This window comes from Poecilia reticulata, chromosome 1 (genome assembly GCF_904066995.2).
Source record: "Poecilia reticulata chromosome 1, P_reticulata-male-v2, whole genome shotgun sequence".
NCBI classification, from domain to species: Eukaryota; Metazoa; Chordata; class Actinopteri; order Cyprinodontiformes; family Poeciliidae; genus Poecilia; species Poecilia reticulata.
This window is the reverse complement of record NC_088830.1, coordinates 31,101,493-31,116,731: the sequence shown is the minus strand read 5'-3', so window position 1 is coordinate 31,116,731 and position 15,239 is coordinate 31,101,493. Positions and strand designations below refer to the sequence as shown.

At 38.7% G+C, this 15,239-nt stretch overlaps 2 protein-coding genes across 2 annotated transcripts; one reads left to right on the top strand and one right to left on the bottom strand.

Moving 5' to 3' along the window:
- The first annotated feature begins 2,409 nt into the window (after positions 1-2,409).
- Positions 2,410-7,717, top strand: elmod2 (ELMO/CED-12 domain containing 2). Its single transcript, XM_008419876.3, has 9 exons — positions 2,410-2,658; positions 3,943-4,089; positions 4,176-4,204; positions 4,446-4,543; positions 4,630-4,759; positions 5,014-5,147; positions 5,717-5,785; positions 5,865-5,998; positions 6,883-7,717. Exons 2-9 carry the CDS (start codon positions 3,945-3,947, stop codon positions 7,035-7,037), a joined length of 894 nt encoding a protein of 297 aa, XP_008418098.1. The 5' UTR covers positions 2,410-2,658; positions 3,943-3,944; the 3' UTR covers positions 7,038-7,717.
- On the bottom strand, positions 7,716-13,065 carry ucp1 (uncoupling protein 1). The gene is made up of 7 exons (XM_008419888.3): positions 12,919-13,065; positions 12,702-12,838; positions 10,891-11,089; positions 10,248-10,445; positions 9,979-10,080; positions 9,182-9,362; positions 7,716-8,118 (listed from the first exon to the last, which is right to left on the bottom strand). Exons 2-7 carry the CDS (start codon positions 12,825-12,827, stop codon positions 8,007-8,009), a joined length of 918 nt encoding a protein of 305 aa, XP_008418110.1. The 5' UTR covers positions 12,828-12,838; positions 12,919-13,065; the 3' UTR covers positions 7,716-8,006.
- Between the last annotated feature and the right edge of the window lie 2,174 nt (positions 13,066-15,239).

The following is a 15,239-nucleotide window of genomic DNA, read 5'->3' as shown; positions in this document are numbered from 1 at the left end:
ATTTAGATCTAGAGATGAAGAAGGTTGACATTTAAGTTATAATTTTTGGTTTATTATCCCACTGAAAGATTTAATGACCAAAAATTACCAGGTTTTTAACAGATCCATCAGATTTTGACTTCAAATTAGTCCAAAGAATTCATGAAGCCATACACTGGGCTTTTAAATGAGAAACGAGCCCACAGCATCACAGATCCACCACCTTACTTAACAGTAGAAACAAAGTACACGCTCACATGTGTTTGCAAAAAGCTCAGTCTTTGTCTTATCTAACCAAAACATAAAGATCCCTCCACAGTTCTAGTTTGAGGAAAATATGACTTGTAAGGTCAGGCAACATTTTTTAAATTCTTTTAAATTGACAAATAAAATCTTAAAATTACAAAATATGCTTGGTACAACATAAGTTCTTTGTCCAGGTTTTTGCTTCTGTTGCAGTTTTTTAGGATTATAAGGCCACAAATAGTCAACCCCTACTATTTTTTATTTTTTTTTAGAAAATGTATGTCCTGAATTATTTATGTTTTGAATCTAAAAAAAATCTAACAATTTTGTTTCAAATTTTTCATGTTTTAATCTATTATCTGAGCAGACAATAAAATAAATGTCACATGATTTTTTTGCATTAAATAAATAAATTTGCTGTCAACTTGATGGTTTTGTCCCTCAGGACAGAAAGTTTGGACACTTCTGGTCTAATAATTTTCAATCTTTGCTGCAGTTCTGTTATAGTGAACTTCACAAATGTTTATTTATTTATTTATTTATTTATTTATTTATTTACTGCATCCTCCTCAAACTTACCACTGTCTCCTTGGAAGCAAAACATTAAGAAATGAGGGCTGATTAGAGGTTTTTGCACAGTACTGCTACTGGGTGCGCCATTAAGTAAATTAAAGATCAAATTTCAGTAATTTTTTTCATTTATGCTGTTTTAAAATAGAACAGTCTTAATTTCAGCATTATAGTCTGTATCCTGACTCATCCTCCTCTAATCTTCAGACTATTGCTAGAAACTAAGTGCTTACTTTGGGGATTGGCTTTTCAAATATAGCCTGCCTCAGACGGAGCTCCTCTTCTAATGCAGTAATTGTATGGGATAGACCTCCAGCCCGTGAAAACCCAGAGGGACTGATTAGGTGAGAGACTGTGACTTAATTAAAGTCAAGTGCACCAACGGTGACAATCTGAAGATCGGCAGCATTGTTGATAAACCAGATTACTGCTCAAGCATGAGGGGAAAACTGTCTGTGGTTTGGTGCTGGATCTTGCTGCTGTTTTAACAGTGTAACCACTAGTCTAATAGCAGCAGAATTACTCATCTGCAAATAAATACTCATTATAAACACCTCATATAAATGTATAAAACTATTCACACAGTGAACTTTGTACCATTTTCATTTGTGAATTGTGCAACGCAGCTGGAATGAATTGTTTTAAACATATTTTAAGGACAATGGAGAATGTTTTGCATTATTATTATTACTTCAGCTTTGAACTTTATCTCTGTTTTTTACTCCTCATAGATGCTACATCTAGCCTGTAGTTCTTTTTAGTTGAGATACTGCAGCTAACAACTTAATGTTCTCAGTTCATAGATGATACTCTTGCCCTGTCTTTCAGTGCTTACCCATCCTTGACAAAGCCATAGGATGAACTTCTACAGCAAATAATTTTTATGTGGCCTCTTTTGTTTCCTTTAAAAATGTTGCAGGGTTTCATAAAATAAAATAAACTGACAGGAAACAGCAGTCAGCATGTTTTTATACATTGTCGGGTTTTCTGTTTCGCACTAAAACTCAGACTGAATATCCATCCATCCATTTTCTTTACACCCTTGTCCCCCAGTGGGGTCGGGAGGGGTGCTGGTGCCCATCTCCAGCTGGCGTGCCGGGCGAGAGGCAGGGTCACCCTGAACAGGTCGCCAGTCTGTTGCAGGGCAACACAGAGACACACAAGACACACAACCATGCACACACACACTCACACCTAGGGACAATTTGGAGAGGCCAATTAACCTGACAGTCATGTTTTTGGACTGTGGGAGGAAACCGGAGTACCCGGAGAAAACCCACCATGCACAGGGAGAGCATGCAAACTCCATGCAGAAAGACCGGGGCCGGGAATCGAACCCAGAACCTTCTTGCTGCAAGGCAGCATCTCTACCAACTGCGCCACTGTGCAGCCCCCAAACTGAATATATGAATGTTTTTCTGCTTCAGTTGATTTCCTGGGAAAAGCCCAGAAAACTGGAATTCAATGCGCATGGTCGTGTGTTTTTTTGTCCACCAGATGGCGCCGCAACAGCCCTTCTGTAAGATTTGAACTGGTGAGTTCAAAGACATTGTTCTTTCAGTTCCGTAATGTAATTCCAACTTGATTTTTAAATATTTTACATCGTTTTTGCTAGTTATTCTTTTGGAAAATTTTTAAAAACACTCAGTACGACTGATATTTGTTCTTATCAGTCACAAACGTTTTGTTTTCTTAGTACACGCAGTTGAGTAGCTGTGGGTTGGAACTGAATCTGAACGCACCAGAATCATAGCGCCGTTGTCAAGAGATACGTTGCTAACCTTTTACCTCGAACACACGGGTTAGCTTCAAAGCAGAAGGAAATACTTGAGTTCTGTAACATTTTCCAACAACAATAATAAGGTAAGCTACAGCACAACTGGTTTCTAATCATCAGCGCTGCCACACGATGTGTTTGGGACGTAACCAAGTCCTGGTGATGCAGGAAGCTAACAGACAAATCAATGGCAACCTGTTGTTCTGAGCTGTCACTTGTGAATTTTAATGCTAACTAGGTTAGTCTGTGAATTAAATGATGAATTATAAGATAACAACTGGGTAATACCAACATGCTTTGGTTACTAAATGGCGAATGAACTCGCGGAACATTTGTAAATTAACGGAATAATCATGGCACTTTGAAGTTAGCATAGATGCTAACACAGTTATGCTATTGTTTTGGCTGTTTCAGCCTCATGGATGATGTCGTTCTGAGATTTCAGGCGGAATATTTGTGCCTTACGCTGACTTAGAATCACCAGACCTTCTGGGAAGCTGCCTGGGGACGAGTTTAATGTCTTAGGGGACATTGTTGCTGTGAAACAAACAGATGAGTTTAATTTGTGTCCTACTAACATCGACGCAGTGGTCGGTGTGCAATAGAAAGTATATATGCTCTGTCAAGTCTACAAGTTTGTATTTTTATCTGAAAATATAAAACTAGAGGAAAACTTTCAGCTGTAGTTTTTGAATTAATCAGATGAAATTAATTATCAGAAAAAAATATTCTAAAAAACTAAAAATAATCAGATAATTTTTTTGCAGTTGTCATATTTTGATAAATATAAGTCAGAATATTATGACTTGTCTGTTATATAGATCATTGTTCTTCCAGTAAAGTTTTATAAAAAGCTGGAAAGCACAAGGGGTTAACATTGTGTGCAGTCAGAAGGTTTATTACTAAAGTATCAGGTGTTTAAATCTCTACTTACATTTATGGTCAGTGTATTGTATGATTTTTAGAGCAGAAAGAATGTTATATTCATATTCACTTTTATTTGAAATTTTCCATTAATTTTGTGGAACCATGATATTTTTTAATCAAAAGTTCAAAGAATCTCTTACTGACCCATGTCTTCCTTCACTGACACTGGCTCTTTACTTCCCTTTTGTTAAAATTATTTGTACTTCATAATTGTGTATTAATTTATTTTCTTTCGTAAGCTGGACATGAAGGAAAATTTGTATCCAAGCAAAAAAGAAATATAAGTGGCAGACAGCTTCCTTTCCTAACCAAAAATGTCTGAAATTGACCAAAAATGAACAAGACCCCATTCACTCTTTGTTCTCTCTAAAGATAAAAATGAAAATGCTTCTAAAATCGATTTAGAAAAGATGCTCCTGCTTGTTTCTTTGCATATATTACAGAAATGTTTAAGCGTATCTGGCAGTATATTTACACATCACTGCTGAGATCCTGGTTAAAGTGGCTCCTCAGGAAAACGACAGGGACTTGTGAGCTGCAGAGGATTTGCTCTGGATACAAACCAGGAGCCACGATGACAACAAAAGCAGGTAAAATACTCCTCCACCAGTAATCCTCTTGTTGCCGGGCAGTTTCCACCTTTCACTAATCTGCTCCCCGTTTCCTTGCCTTCCAGAATACTCTCTCCAGTCATCTAAAAATAAAGTAAGATATCCAAGCTAAAATGTTGTAAATTTCAGGAAAGAACAGATCTAAATGTAAAGTATATCTAAAGCTTGCCAACCGTTTCTCAAGCCAACAGTCTGAGAACACTGGTACTTTTGTTTTTCCTTCATTGAATTAAAAAAAACCTCTCAGGCTGGTCATTGTTTATTTTACTTATATATATATTTTTTATGTCTGATGCACTTCTGTGTTGTTTTTTTGATTGTTTTTCCCTTCACAGGTTTTGAGATTAGCTTTGGAAACAAACAAGGAAAATATAGAGGAACATGTGAATGAGATTATGAAAGAGAAGGAAATCAAACCCCATTCAGATCACCTGTAAGTTTACTTTCACATCTTCATCTTTTAGTTGTTTCGTTGTAGTTATGAGCGACTCGTTGCTCCTTTCTCTGTTCGTCTTGCAGATTTAAGGCAAACCTGCACATCTGCCTGCTGCAGATAACAGGATACAGCAGATTGTATTTTTGTGTGGAAGACTTGAGGAAGGAGGTCTTCAACTCGGACAACCCAAAACACGAGGCCATGCTGTTGAAGGTGTGGGTTTTATAGTTCTGTGCAGGACATGTCAGATGATTTTAGTAAATTTTTAACACATCGGTATCGGCCCGATAAGTAAAACTGGACCGCTATTAATAATTAATGTTTATTTCCAAGAGGGCTGCAACTAAATTATTCTCCATAATCTTTCTCTTCAATCAAGCCGCTGCAGATGACGGCGGACGTCTTTGGTCCTGTGGTCCATTCCAGACGCCATTTAGATGTTTGACTGTAGAACTTTGTGTTTTTAGCTTTGGGACTTGTTGATGCCGACAGTGAAACTGGAGTCCAGGATAACGAAGCAGTGGGGAGACATCGGTTTCCAAGGAGACGATCCAAAGACGGATTTCAGAGGAATGGGCCTGCTGGGTCTCATCAACCTGGTGTGAGTAGTTATCACGTTACTTCAGATAAACGAGCACTTTTTAACACAAGTTAAGTACAAATACAGTTCTCCAACATCAGTAATAGAGGATTTAGAAGAATATAACATATTGTAGCTCTATGCAGTGCCTCCCAAAAGTATTTACACCCCTTTTTCACATTTTGGCCCATTATACCCAAAGCCTTTGCTGTAGTTTAGTGGGATTTTGTCCTTTAAACTAAGACTATGCAACCTGTGACCTTTTACAGTAGATCTTTTTAACTTAAAAATGATAAAGATCAAACAAATGTTTTTAAACATAGATATCATAAAATATGCAGATTTTTAGCAGTTTTTCCAGTTTTCTCATGAAATAAGTGCAAAGAATTTGCACAGAAGTACCAGAATTTTCTTCAAATCCATTTTCTTTTCAGATCCCAGATTAGTTAGTTCATAAAAAATGTAGCGTTGTTCTTCCTCCTTCTTCAGTTTTTACAGCCACTCCATGTTTTACTGGATGAAGTTGTTTATTCAGAGAATTAACCCCCAAGTTGGGCTGAAATAAATCCCGACGTTTTTTTGTTTTTCAGCTTTTTCAGTGAAAACTACACAGCAGAGTCTCGCCAGGTGCTGTCTCATGCAAACCACCCCAAACTGGGGTAAGAGGCAGTTATTTCAGCATCCTTTCTGTTTGCTTGTGGAAACCTGCTTGTGTAATAGACGTGAAATTTGTTTCAGGTATTCATATGCTATAGTTGGGATCAACCTGACAGAAATGGCGTACAGCCTGCTGAAGAGCGGCGCTCTGAAACCACATTTCTACAATTCAGTCCCAGGTTCTCCGGAGCTCGAGGACTTCCACCACTTTTACTGTGAGTCCCTGTAGTGCTTCATAAATCCATTCAGACATATTTAGCTTCCATATTTGGTCATAATGCAGCCACAGACCTCAGTGTGTTTTATTTAGATTTTATGTGATTGGCCAAGACAATGAAAATTGGAGTATGCACTAATGTGTTCAATACTTTCCGGATGGCGATTGTGGCTTAGTGGGTGGAGAAGTCGTCTTGCAAACTGAGGGTTGTGGGTTTGATTCCAGCTTCCTCTTTAAACCCAAGCTGCCTGCCGATTGGTGGGTGAATGGGTGAATGTGCCTCTAGTGTAAAGTGTTTGATTTGACTAGAAAGACACTGAAATTCAGTCCGTTTACTTTGTAGAAAAGCTCAGCCTTTTCTGCTTGGCTGAACATCAGTACAAGGTTTTTTTTAATTAACTGATCAATAATTAGAGAACTATTTAAATGCCTAACAAGACATTTTGTTTTACAGAATATGAACCAGGTGAAGCTAAAACTGCCACTGTAGGACTTCACATTTTCACAGATAAAGATTTTTTTAAATCTTAGACACAAAATGTATGTTTTATAGCACACGTTTGGCTTAAATACTGCTCTAAGTATCTTGTAACCCTTTTTGAGTCTATACATTCCAGGTACCAATTATTGCAATATTCAATTCATCACAATTAATCCAATTAACTGCTGAAGCCTTAATCAACAGTAGTTTTCTCTTACATAAAGACACCACATAAACTAAATGATGGCCGCCCGCCCCGTGACGTCATGCTGCACCGGGTCTATACTGAGGTTTGTGGTTGTGTTACAAAATATGGAAGATTTTTCCAAGCCACCGTGTCTGTTCCACGTTTCTCCTTCTCAGTGTGGAAGTTTTTCTTCAGCCTCTGTTTTACTTTCCAGGTTATCTTGCGTATGAGTTTGATAAATTCTGGGTTGCCGAGGAGCCAGAGAGCATCATGCACTTCAATCAGTACAGAGAAAAGTTTCTCAACATAGTGAAGACTCATCTGCAGGACCCTGACGTGTCTCTCACACTGACTGTCGCTTGCAATTAATGTGCTTTGACACATTTTACACTAATCTCCTTGTTTACGTCCCAGTTGGATCTGATTGAAGGAGGCGGGATTGTCAAAGAAGACCCACAACAAGCAAACTACAAATCGTAACTTTTTCAGTTTCTTTAGTGATACTTTAGTGGTGCCCAGTCAACCTTCGTCCAGAACGACGACTGTTTTCCACATGCAGCACAAATCCGAACCCCTGTACCTCCGAAAAGTGACCATTCCAGAGACTGTTCAGAGAAATGAGAGCTGCTGCACAAGACTCAGGTGGAGATCATGACTCATGAGGCTTTAAGCACCTTGGTGATCAAATTTTCACATTAAAAATGTAATTACCATGTTTCCTTGAGTTTAAGGTCTCTGTGTTGTGACAGTTTTACCCTCAGGTTATTCATGTTTATGTCCTGAGCTCATGACTTAAACATAAAACATGGCGCTCCATCGTTGTGTGTGGTTTAATATCTACCCACTCGTGTCACGCTTTGCACCTTGTTTTCAGTCTTTATTTCCCAAGACTTGAGTTTTTATTGCTCATTACATTTTATGCTTCAGTTTGCAATTTCGAGGAACTTTCTGCTTGAAGTCAATACATTTCACATTTGAATTAAAAATTGTTGGTGTGTTAAAGTGAAATATACATGTATAAAAAAATGTATTAAAGATGAACAAAAACACGTTTTACACATTTTAATAACAAATCATTTTATTAAGATGTAAATAAGTGCTGGTTTAGGCTACCTGAGCAAGTTCTGACATGCCTTACATAAAGTGCAAACTTGTGTCAACGGCTTTCGCTCCCATAGTGACTGCATTGGTTCCAGAGTATAAAAAAAAAGTAAAAAGTTAAATACAGCACTCTGCTTTCAGGGGAAATGGAGCTTCAACAGAAGCTGGTTTTCCCTGTATTAGAGGTACAACATCCAGGTTGTTTTGAGGTTTACGTTCAGGCTTTTGAGTCGGGTCTCAGTTTGGTGCTTCGATTCTTCTGGACACCATCATGGCTCTCTTGATTTGCTCGAATGAGACGAACATGACGACATTCCAGGATCCCAGTCTCAGAAACGAAGGCATAAACCTGGAAAACAAGGAAATTATCAATACTAATGTAGAGCCTTTGAAAAGTATTCATACCTCCTAAATTATTTCGTTGGGATTTTGTGCATCGTTGAGAAAAGGAAGGAAACTGTTTGTGGTTTTCAATCCTTTACAATAAAAATCAGTTTAATTCATCCTCACTGGTGTCAAAACTAAAGTGGATAGAGTATCAGAGTATCAGTATTTAATTGCATTTTATTCTGGACTTTGACTAGGCCATTCTAACATGAATATGTCTTGATGTAAACCAGCCCACTGTAGCTCTGGTTGAGTGTTTAGGGTTTATGTTCAGTAAATCTGCCCCAGCTGACGGTGTTACAGAGTCTAATAGGTTTTCTTCTAGGATTGCTTGTAATTACTTCCACCCATCAGTGGCGCCCCCAAGTGGTGGCCAGGGGTTTTCTGTGGCCACCCTGAAGACAACCACCACTTTAATAATTCATGTTCAGTTCATACAAACACATACAGACACCGTCAAACAAGACACAAATGTAAAGCCCAATAAATGAATACATTTACATGTGTGCCTGTCTTTACTTCCTTTTTTGCTTCTTTCTTTTACATTATTTTTTCTTCACTTTTCTGTAATTCTTTTTCTTTTAGCTTTTTTCCTTACTTTCTTTACTTCCTTTGCTTCTTCCTTTAGTTCATTCCTTACTTCTTTCTTTTTTTTCTTTTGATTTTTTGTCTTTCTTTGCTTTTTTCTTTACTTCTTTTTTCTTTACTTTCCTGTTTTCTACTTTCTCCCCTTATTTGTTTCTTTGCTACTTTCTTTCCTCGTCCCATCTCACAACCTCTATGAACATTTTCTAGGGTCGCCACTGCCATCCATCTTTTCATCAACTTTCAGCTTATCTCTCTCTAGAATTGAACAGTGTTCCCACAGCATGATGCAGCCACCACCACGTTTTATGACGTGGATATGGCTTTACAAGATTAGTTGTGTTTTCACCAAGAGTCCTCTAATTCAGTAATCAGGTGGCTGATTCTGAAGACCCTCGGTTTTTATTTTGCAGCATCAGAGTAGATGGGGGGAGGTTCACCCTTTGTAAAAGGCAGTTGGTCCCTCTTTAGTCATCATGGTCCAGGCGCAGTTGATGGCGCTGCGGTACTGGCCTGGTGGAGAGTTCATGTATCGTGTTTTCACCACATCCACTGGGGAGGCAATCACCGTGGTGACAAAGCCCGCTCCGAACGCAGACACAAAGTGGCACGGAAGATTATCTGTGGGGAGATAATGGAGGATCCCATCAACTGTGAGGTGATTGTTCTGGGTCTGTGTCAGCAGTCCGTGTAATCTGAATGGAGCGGAGAGGATGGTTGTGATAAATCTCACATTAACTACTGTATTTACAGCTTTCTGTGACGGGACATTGCAACATGTTCTGTACCAGGACGGTTATCAGCTGCACGGGAGGGAGGTGGGAGGGTGGGGGAGTCTGGTCCAATCGGCAAGCTCCTCTCAAACAGGAGCGTTAAAGGAGAGCATATTATGGCACGTTGTTGAAAACACACTCCTATCTCATGATTATTTATTTTTAAGTAAAGCTGCAGAATGTAACTTTTATGAAGAATTTGGTTTTTCATACAGAAGAGCTGTGTCTCGGAGGCGGGGCTAGGTCCACCCAGGCGTTTTGCACGGCTGAATGGTTGCCGTGGAGATTAAAGGGTTTCTTAGACATGCATTAAAAAATCAAGGCAACATTCCAGGTATATTTTTGATGTTGGAATAACTTCATAACATGATGTAAAGCTCAAAAAAGTCAATTTTACATGATCCTGTTTCATTATTATATAATAAGTTGGCTTGCCATAGAGTGCCAGGCTGGGGAACTCTTACCTGACAACAGTTTGTGTCTGAGAATGGCCTCTTTGATCAGGTCATAGGTAACCAGTTCTGTGCAGTTCACCAGTGCATTTCTTGTGATGTTAGGTAATGTTCCTGAAGAATACACACACACACACACACACACACACACACACACACACACACACACACACACACACATACACACACACACACACACACACACACACACACACACACTTAAAGCATTACTCAACAACATTGTGGATTTTGTCCCCTGACGTGGGAACCTCTCCTCTCACCTTTCCACAGGCCTCGTAAGCCCTCATTGAGGAAGATTTGCCTGTACGCTTGCATTGTGCCGTTGTAGCGCCGCGCCACGCCGTTCAGGTTCATCTGGGCCTGGAATCGAACCTTAACCACGTCGGTGGGTTGTGCAAACGACACCGCCATGGCACCTGTTGTGCAGCCGGCCAGTATCCGCATCAGCACGCCTGGATCTGGAGAGACGTGGAAGAGTAGGATGTTCTTAGCTTGTTTTAGAATTTAATATATAGAATTTCTTTATAAATGGTGCAACAGGAATGTTACAATAGACGGACTGCAGGATTTTGCTCAGCCACCAGAACCATGCTACATGCTAACCTGTCCTAAAACATCCTAACAAGTGTTTTTGGTGTAGTTTCTAATACAAACATAGTACACTTGAGTTAAAACAAAACTCACTGACAAGTAACTTTTTAGCAACAAAGGGGCTTGTATTGAGTAAATAATTTCTGACGTAGTACTTCTTCATCAATATTAAGGATTTATTGACCTAAAACAAGTTCATGTATCTTCCCAAAAAAGTTTTAAGTTAGTTTTGTCTTATTTATACTAAGACATTTCCACTAGAAACTAAATGAAAAGACTTTGTGTTTTTGCAGTGTGCAAGTGAAATCCTACTTTCTTTGCCTCCAGTGTAGAAGTTTTTCACGTTGTCATAGAGACCGATTCTGATGGAAGCGAAACACAGCTGCCTCTGCAGTCCGGCCACCAGCCCGTTATACAAGGACCTGGGCCCCTCGGTCCGGACCATGGTGCTGATGGTACCAAACACCCCTCTGTAGCGGATGCTACCCACCGCTTGCTTCTCCCCTTGAATCTGAGGAAGAGGTCCCATTTAGACTTTTCTAGAAAACCAGAAGATAAATCTATTCTGCTGCAAACATCATAATTTGAACCCATTTGGTAAAATTATATTTTTACAGACAAAGAAGGTTTTTTTATATTAATTGTAAAATGTATATATTTTTTGTACATAGACTTTTAGAGTCTATGTTTTCCAGTTAGTGATTAATCGATTATTAAATTAGTTGATGATTATTTCAGTAATCGGTTAATCATGATTGATTCGATTAATCGTAATTTTTTGTTGCCGTTTCTGTTTCTGGAGAAAGGGAGAGAGAGAGGGCTGATCAATGTACTATTAGTGAATATTATCAATTGGTTGATATTGTGATAATAATATTTCCATTCATAGTGGCTTCTTCTAAGATTATTTCTATATTTGGTTAATCGCAATAATTGTTTCTGCCCTAATTTCCATCTTGTTGCTGTTTGTGTTTCTGGAGAAAAGGATACAGAATTGGTCAATGTAATATTAGTGAATATTGTCAATTGACTGAAATTGCAATAGTAATAGTATCGCACCCAATACTAGGATGCACAAATCAGTGCACCCCTAAATTTGAAGTGAAGAAGTCACTTCAATCAATCAGTTTATCTTTTTTGTATATTTCTGCTAAATTCATCCAAGCATAGGCTTTTTAGAAATACCGTTGTATATTTTTAAAGTATATATAATTTTAAGTGAGTCATTCTTTTCTCTTTCTTTCATGGCCCTTTTTAGAGTCTGCACTCCAGCTAAGGATTAATAGATTACTAATCATTACTAGATTAATAAATCGATTAATCAATCACGATTGAGTCGATTAATTGTTTCAGCCCTAATTTCCATCTTGTTGCCGTTTGTGTTTCTAGAGAAAAGGGGAGAAAGTTGGTCAATATAATATTAGTGAATATTGTTGATTGGCTGAAATTACATTACTAATAATGGTTATCGATATTGGTCCAACTTTTCAAATCGGTGCATACCTAAATCTGGGTGAAGAAGTAACTATAAATTATTTACACATCAAAATTATCTTTTAGGAATGTCTTCATTTATTTTGAAATACTAGTTTTTTTTAAGTGAATCACTTATTTTTTAAAGCAAATAGTCATTTGCTTAATAATTATCCATCCATCCATTTTCTTACACCCTTGTCCCATAATGGAGTCGGGAGGGGTGCGGATGCCCATCTCCAGCTAACGTTCCGGGCAAGAGGCGGGGTCACCCTGGACAGGTCGCCGGTCTGTTGCAGGGAAACACAGAGACACACAGAGACAAACAACCATGCACACACACACACCTAGGGACAATTTGGAGAGGCCAATTAACCTGACAGTCATATTTTTGGACTGTTGGAGGAAACCGGAGTACCCAGAGAAAACCCACCATGCACAGGGAGAACATGCAAACTCCATGCAGAAAGACCGGGGCCGGGAATCGAACCCAGAACCTTCTTGCTGCAAGGCAACAGCTCTACCAACTGCGCCACTGTGCATCCCTTGCTTAGTAATTAATCGATTATTATTTCAACAATCAATTAATCACGATTAATTTGATTAATCGTTTCAGCCATAAACTGATTACTATCATAACTTGCTGCTACCTGTAGTCTGACTTTGGCTGTGTCCAGAGGAAACGTGACGATGTCCGCTATGCAGGCTGCTGCTCCGGCACTCGCCATCTTCACACCAAGAGGAGGAGGCACATCTGAGGGCTTGAGTCCCACCATGTTCCCTGCCTCTGCAAACAATAAACATCTTTGATTTCACATTAAATCAGCGAACACTGAAGTCTCAGTTAGAGCTGCATAAGGCACTTACACTGTTTAGGACTAATTAGAGGTTCTTGTTTTGGTCCTGAGATGTTACCAGGCAGGGTTTGAAGGACCAGATGGTAATCCTCGAAGGGCCCTTCTAGCACAGAAAGGGAAGAGGCGTCTTTCGCTCTGTAATTATATACTTACTGTCCGGTTTTTATGGCATCCACAGAGAGGCGTCACTGTGCACTTTCGTGTGCCCGGGTTCAATCAAAGTCCACTCCCTGCGAGATAATCAATGTTCAATTCACCTGACGGGGCCTGTCAGTACAAACAAGGAAAAACAAATTCTGTTGAGAGTGAAAGAAAATGTATATCTCAAAGTTCTTAGACATAATTTAACATCTTTATTATTTGGATGCCCACATCTGGTGCAGAGTACAAATATGTGTCAGCAGATTTCCCACATAAACAGTCAATAATATTAGGTAATTATTTACACAGCAGGAACATTGCTGATATCTGAGCGTTATCTGGTGAGTTTTTTGGGGGCTTGTCCGGGCTTCCAGCCAATAACAGCACAAACATGCAAACAGCAGATTCACAAACCCAATCCCCAATCACTTCTGCAGACTTTACAGCAGTCACAATTTCATGCTGGGTTTTGTTAACTGTCTTAGTCTGAAGATACATATCTGTCACTTCGTTCATGTTTCCTGGTTGTTTTTTCAGTTGTTTGTGTCAAATCAAATGTGAGGAGACATACATGTGAGCGGTGACGTTCATCCATGACTGAAGTTCAATCCACAGAAGATAAGAGCTTTGAAATCACATCATGTTATGGCAGCAGCTCAGTCTGTTATACAAGAATAAATGTACATATGCAATGACTTACAGAAGTATTCACACTCCTCAGACATTTTTACATTTTCATGTTTTCACCCGCAAACTTTGATTTATTTTTGAATGAGATTTTAATTGTGAAGTGGAAGGAAAATGGTTCCGTCCATCCGTCCGTCCATTCGGTTGTAATAGTGAAAAACAGTAAACTACATCAGAAAGTAAATCAGAACAAATGCAGTTTAGTTCTAATTTACAGTAACTCCTCTCGTCATCTACAGGTTTAATAGGACTGTTGATTCATTTTCATCTTTAATCAGCTACTCAGGAAATGGTTTGTCAAACTGATCAATTCCTTGTTTTCCAGGTTTATGCCTACATTTTCCTAAAAAGTTACTGGAGAGTTAGTATACCTGAAATAAAACAAACCTAAAATGTTGTTTATGTTGCCAATGTCTGTTTTTATTATCAAAATAAACTCATAAAATGGGAGTCAACATCGTTTAAAAGCAGCTATGAAACAACATTCTTTTGCAGATGCCCAACCATTTAAAAATGATATGCGATTAAATTAAAATATTCTATCATCTAAGGTTTTTAGTTGAGCTTACCCAACTATAACAATACAATTTTAGAAAGAAGAACATTTTTTAGGAGATTCAAAGCTATAATAACTTCCAGCCTTTTTAACTGTGTTTGGGACCTGAAACATTTTGAGTAATTTCACTTAATAAAATTTCCCTTTTAATGAAAAGTCACACGAACTCGAACTCTTTCAACTGTTCCTTTCAGAACAACAAAATGTTCGATGGATTAATAATTTATTGCTCCATCAGGAGTCCACAGAAGACTTGTTCCCACCAGCCAATGGTATTCTGGTTTGGTGTCTTACTGAGCTGTGATTGGACGACCGTGACCACAACCCACACTGACTCGGACATTAGAGACGGATGAGTGGAAAGGACCGAGGTTTGTTTTTCTCGCTGTGTGACACACACGCACACGCACACGCACACGCACACACACACACACACACACACACACACACACACACACACACACACACACACACACACACACACACACACACACACACCTGCTGTGAGAGAATCAAGACTGGAACTCATTTGAAAATAATTACTTTAACATTTTGACTATAATAACTCATTTGGGGATTTTGAAACTGAATACTTTAGCATTTCTTAAACTTATTCTGTAAACTGAATGCTGTTCTTAGAAATGTTTTCTTTTTTAAATGTATTGATTTTGCTTTAAAAATCTGTGGACTTTGCTGTGTTAACTCAGTCTGTGCCAGATAAACTAGCGTATCCATCCGGTTCTGTCCACACAGCCGGCTGCAGCTGGGGGTGTTTGGTACCTTCACGGGTCATTAGGTCAGAGGTGGAGGGGCAAGCGATATAAATTCATGCACCCATTAACTTTTGGGTTGTAACAAACGTTATTCTTACAACCCAATTTCTAATAAGTGGAAGAAAATAGATGGATGAAAAAGAATCTTTATCAGGGGTGTCCAAACTTTCTGGT